At 46.2% G+C, this 6,000-nt stretch overlaps 1 protein-coding gene across 4 annotated transcripts in view; it reads left to right on the top strand.

The window, feature by feature from the left end:
* Positions 1-5,486: 5,486 nt before the first annotated feature.
* The window catches only part of LOC147108624 (tyrosine-protein phosphatase non-receptor type 1-like), a 120,884-nt gene continuing 120,370 nt past the window's right edge, over positions 5,487-6,000 (top strand). For 2 of the 4 annotated variants that reach the window (XM_086005319.1, XM_086005317.1), the window contains exon 1: positions 5,487-5,589. In XM_086005319.1, coding sequence (XP_085861445.1) covers positions 5,518-5,589 — 72 coding nt within the window. In that variant the 5' untranslated portion in view covers positions 5,487-5,517. The other 2 variants (XM_086005318.1, XM_086005320.1) reach the window with 2 other exon arrangements.

Genomic DNA, 6,000 nt, shown 5'->3' with positions numbered 1-6,000 from the left:
ATTGAGGAACCAAAATGTATCTTCCTGCAACTGTCTCTTTGCACATTGCTTCTCTAATTCTTTTTGTCATTCTGTTTATCTTCCAATCTTTCTGTCCTTTCTTTCCGATTTTCACATATGTTCCTTTTCTATCCCCTACCCTTTTTTTAAGTCTATGGCACATGTCCAGGTAATAGCCTCTATGCACTGAGATCACGTAGGAGAGGCTGAATGGGAACTACTATACCACATGAGTGCAAGCAAGAAAATGTGGGGTTAGGTTCAAAAGGAAATGGGGCCTGGTGTTGGGGCATGCAAGTTATTAGCTGGAGGAGACGGGCGCTCTCAGACATTGGGGTTCGGATCTGGGAGACTTGGATTTATGGCTTCGGAGCACTCAGTGGAGCTGGGCTTTGGAAGCACTGCAACATGAAAAATGGGGCCAGGTACCACTCATCTGAGCAGAGGGGAAACTGGGGTATGAGATCTGTGAATATTTTGAGGGGGTGTCTCGAGCAGTACTTGGGGAGTGCAGTCTGGGAGTAGTAAGGTGTTACAATTTAGGGTTTTTAAATACTATTTCTCTCTCACTGATTATATTCAGGAGCAAGCAATGCACCTTATGATCAAGCGATGTACATCTTGGGTTGCATTTTCCGGGACTGAGAATGACCTTATTTTGCTGAGGTTTAGCTGCATACTGGAATTCATGTATTATTCTCACTGTGTCTTATGTAGATCTGAAAGGAAGAAAACATCACACTCAGAATCTGACTTGTGCAGACTAAAAAGCTACTAATCACAAATATTAATACAAATTTGTTTGCGCTAAAAAATCCGAGGAATTTCAGGGCTCGTTTGTCTTTGTTTCTTGAGTGGCCAGTAAACAAAACTGACCAGATCTATCCACACTGTCAAAGAGATTTGGCTAGCCTTCTGTGTTGCTGTAATGGCCTGTACTCAGAAACTATTTAGATCAAAGTTTCCTTGGCAACAGGACAGTCTCTTTTTGAAATGGTGTTGTACACAAATCTGCAGACTGGGAGAAATGGACAAATTGGAATCTATCCAGAGCTCTACACTTAACTTTCAGCTTGGGAAGACAGTTAATGTCTCAACATTAACATCCGTGATATGAAAGACTTCTTCTGGCATAAAGATACTGCATTAGCTACTAAAATGTAGTTCAGGTCACTAATGAAACGGAGATGGTCGACTTGCGAATCGCAACACCCATTCCGGTCGCCTGTCACTTTAATTCACCGCCCCATTCCCACTCAGACCTCACTGTACTCAGGCTCTTGCATTGTTCCACGGAAGCTCAACGTAAACTCGAGGAACAGCACCTCAAAATTCCGATTAGGCACTTTACAGCCTTCCGGACTCTCTATCGAGTTCAACAATTTCAGATCATAACCTCGGCCCCCTTTACATTTTTGCTTATTTTATCCACATCTTTGTTTTGGCCTTCCCCCCTTTTTTTTTCTCTCCCACATGACAGCTGTCTCTCATTCTGCCAGAACATTTCACACCTAATCTAGAGCCGTCTTTTGTCTCCACTAGTCCTATCACCATCTTGTCTCGTTTTGAATACCTCTTAATGTCTCTTCACTTCTTTTGTTCTCTCGCAGCCCTGCCTTTTGACCTATTTCATTTCCTTTCCGGTTTTGAAAAAGGGTTCACCCGAAACGTCGACTCTATTTTCTCTCCACGGATGTTGCCTGGCCTGCTGAGTTTTTCCAGCATTTTCTGTTGTTATTTCTGGCATTCCATTGTTTGTACTGTTTTATTCAGCAGTCTTAATAATAATTCAACGTTATTGTCATTGTACAAGTACATGAACAACGAAATGTGATCTTGCAAGCTCCCATGACTGGGAGAAGCAAAGCCGCTGCGTCGGTGCGCGCCGCCATTCCATTTCCACCATTCACTCCTGTCCGACAATCTTCAGCCCACCGCCCGGGCCTGCTCACCAGCCACTCCTCCCGTGGCCTTCTCACTAACCACCCCTCCTTGGGGCTCCTTCCGTGACCTTCTGCACCTGGTCTTCCCTAATGGTCACCCCTTCCAGGTACTAACCAGGCCTGGCTCTGACTTAGCTTCCAAGCCTTGCCAGTGGCCCTGTCCCTAGTCCCAGACAATAGACTGTAAGAAATAGTTTTAGAATGAGTATTTTAATTCCTTGTAATCTGATTCTATCTTTGTTTGCTAAATACCTGCACCATCAGTAATTTACTGTGTCGTTCTGTTTCCATATATTGTTTTACTTGTAAATAAATCTATTAGTTTAACTTGAATGGAGGAACAGGCTCGAGGGGCCGAATGGCCTACTCCTGCTCCTATCTTCTATGAATATAATGGTTTGATAAGACTGATATTTACAGCCTTTTTTGGAGGCGGGAAAACATGGTGGTCACCCTAAGTAGTCTCACTGCAATGTTCTATAGTTAAGGGATAATTGTTACTCCATTAGCACACTATCCCACTCACAGACCACATATGGGTACAGTTTTTAGTTCGAGACTCAGTCTGCTTATGAAAATTGCCCCTGCCATGAGCACAAAAGTGTTGGTTGAAGTGTCAGCTGTGGCTCAGTTGGTAGCACACTCGCCTCGGAGTCAGAAGGTTTGTGGGTTCAAGTACCACTCCAGGGACTTGAACACATTAAAGCTAGGCTGACACTCCAGTGCAGTGCTGAGGGAGTGCTGCACTGTCAGAGGTGCCGTCTTTCAGATGAGACGTTAAACTGCTCTCACAGGTGGACGTAAAAGATCCCAGGGCACTATTTCGAAGAAGAGTAGGAGTTATCCCGGGTGTCCTGGCCAATATTTCTCCTTCAACCAACAACAGAAACAGATTATCTGGTATTTTCACATTGATGTTTGATGGGAGCTTTCTGTGTGCAAATTGGCTGCTGCATTTCCCACAGCACAGTGGCATAGTGGTTATCACTGTTGCCTCACAGCGCCAGAGACCCGTGTTCGAATCCAGCCTCGGGCGACTGTCTGTGTGGAGTTTGCACATTCTCCCCGTGTTTGCGTGGCGTTTTCTCCGGTTTCCTCCCACAGTCCAAAGATGTGCGGGTTAGGTTGATTGGCTATCATAAATTGACCCTTAGTGTTAGGGGGATTAAATACGTGGGGTTACAGGGATAGGGTGGGATATGTGTTGGTGTGGGGGTCGGGTGGGATATGTGTCGGTGCAGGCTTGATGGGCCGAAATGGCCTCTATCTGCACTGTGGGGTTTCTGTGATTCTGTGATCACAACAGTGGCTCCACTTCAAAAAGTACTTTGTTGGCTGTAAAGCACTTTGAGACGTCCGGTGGTCGTGAAAGGCGCTATATAAATGCAAGTTCTTCTTTCTTTTCTTAAAGCCTAAATTATAATAGTGATGAAGGCAAAAAAAAAATAACTATAGAAATTGATTTATGTCCTAAAATGGGATGGAGAGTTGGATTTACAGTAAGACATGCACAGATACTTTCAGGGTTTCTCTTTTAGTTGTACAATTTTTATAATTTCTTTAAAGTCTTAAAGTTCACTCTTTAAGATCGCATGGAAATTACATCTTCGAAACCTTTATGATTTGTCTAGATTTTGTCTTTAACCATTCTACGAAGGTCCTGAGGCCATTGTTTGGGTGAGAACATAAGAACAATAAAAAGAGCAGGACTAGGCCATACGGCCCCTCGAGCCTGCTCCGCCATTCAATAAGGTCATGGCTGATCATCGACTTCAACTCCACTTTCCTGCCCGATCTCCATATCCCTTGATTCTGCTAGAGTCCAAAAATCTAGACTCAGCATCCACAGCCCTCTGGGGCAGAGAATTCTAAAGATTCACAACCCTCTGAGTGAAGAAATTCCTCCTCATCTCAATCTTAAATGACCAACCCCTTATCCTGAGACCATGCCTTTGGGATGGACCCTTTGCACTTTCTGGCCTTGCCTCCAATGGCATAATTTTGTTTGGCTTTCCTCGAAAGTCTTTCTACCATGGGGGATCAAAACAGTATGAAAAGTTTGGGGTATTGGACCCCTTTTAGGATGTGACATTAAACCGAGGCCCCGTCTGCTCTCTCAGGTGGACGTAAAAGATCCCACGGTACTATTTTGAAGACGAGCAGGGGAGTTATCCCCGGTGTCGTGGCCAATATTTATCCCTTAACCAACATAACAAAAACAGATTATCTGGTCATTATCACATTGCTGTTAGTGGGAGCTTGCTGTGCGCAAATTGGCTGCTGCGTTTCCCACAACAGTGACTCCACTTCAAAAAAAAGTACTTCATTGGCTGTAAAGCGCTTTGAGCCATCCAGTGGTCGTGAAAGGCGTTATATAAATGCAAGACTTTCTTCTTTCTTTTAGAGGCGACACATACACTGGGCAAATGAATCAAAGTCAAAGTTGATGTCCCTGTCTTTAACAGATTTGCTTGGAGGCCTTTAAGCTGAAATACTTCCAGGCATTGAATTTTTTCATGATTCCTTTAAAGCTAAAAATTCTGAGGCTACTCACTAATCCATAAATTATTCAAGTTTCAAATCCTTCACACTGGTTGTTGTAGTGAGGACAATTAGGCCATTACTAAAGCAGGAATTAAGAAACTTGAATGTATCATTACCAATGTCTATGATCCAAGTTATGCCTTTTGGATGAGACGTTAAACTGAGACCCTGTCTACTCAATCAGGTGGACATAAAAGATCCCATGGCACTTTTTCTATGAAGAGCAGGGGAGTGATTCCCCCTTGTCCTGGTCTATTTTTATCCCTCAGTCAACATCATTAAAAAAATGTATCTGGTCATTATCACATTGCTGTTTGTGGGAGCTTGCTGTGCGCAAATTGGTTGCCGCATTTACATTACAACAGTGAATACACTTCAAAAGTACTTCGGGACGTCCTGAGGTGGTGAAAGGCGCTATATAAATACAATTTTTTTTTCACAGGGCTGTGAGATGCCCCCTCTGTAATTTGGGTTGGGTTGCTGCCTCCGAGTACCAGTCACCTCGTCTTATAGAATCCTCCCAGCTCCAGAAACCACCTCTCACCTTGACTCAATTTTGGGTGGGTTTGGTTAAGTATTGTATCTGCAAGCGATCGGGCTGTGAGTCTGGAGCGGACGCTGTGCGGGAAGCAGGCAGCACACCAAGCCCGCTGTCGCCCAATTGACTGGACTCGTGCTTTCCAGAACTTCGAGTAGCAGCGCCGCCGCGCCAGGGACCCTGGGATCGACATCAGAGGCAGGAACTACATCTCCCAGCAGGCACTGCGGCCGAAAGCAAAATGTAAAGGAGCGAAGCCCCCCCGCTTTCACCAGTTTACTCCCCAAAGAACATTATGTGAACAATTCCACATTTTAATAAAGCAAAATCTGACTTTACAGACCTGGGGAATTTTTTTAAAAATCCGCTGTGCCGCAACGCATGCTGGGATTTGTAGAGGACGCCACTTCCTAAGGAGGGGACTACAATTCCCGGTAAGCAATGCGAACGCCCGCCTCCTAGCGTCGTGATTGGTGGGAATCAGTGTCAGTCATGATGAGGTGGGCGTGCACTTCCGGTCCGCCGGTCGGGGCGACTCTGATGTCAGGGAGTTGTGATGAAGAGGTAGGGCTGGAGCGAGAGAGGGGGACTTTATAGCGTCAGTGAGGCCCGCGGGGGGAAGGCGCAGCGCAGCCACACCAGTCATGGAGCAGGAGTTCGCGGAGATCGACAAATACGGAAACTGGTCGACGCTTTACCAGGTGAGGGCGGTGCGAGTGTCCGGGGCCGGCGTGCGAGCGAGCGAGCGCGGCCCGGGCGCCCCTCCGCCGCGGCCCCAGGGGTTGAGTTGCGGGCTTGTCTGGGAGGAAATGCAGGCCGAGAGGGGGGCTGAGTGAGAGAGCCGCGCCTGGGTCTTGTACCGGCAGCTCCTGTCGGGTTGTGAAAGTCGCAGGTCCCGTCCGTGTAGGAGACGTTTGCGGATTGTGGCGGGGTCGTCCAATTAATTAGTGCTGTCAGCAGTCAAGCCACTCCAGC

The sequence above is a fragment of the Somniosus microcephalus genome, chromosome 13 (assembly GCF_052327205.1).
Source record: "Somniosus microcephalus isolate GS21.2 chromosome 13, FLI_Smic_1.0, whole genome shotgun sequence".
In the NCBI taxonomy this organism is placed as follows: Eukaryota; Metazoa; Chordata; class Chondrichthyes; order Squaliformes; family Somniosidae; genus Somniosus; species Somniosus microcephalus.
This window is presented reverse-complemented; position numbering and strand designations above follow the sequence as displayed.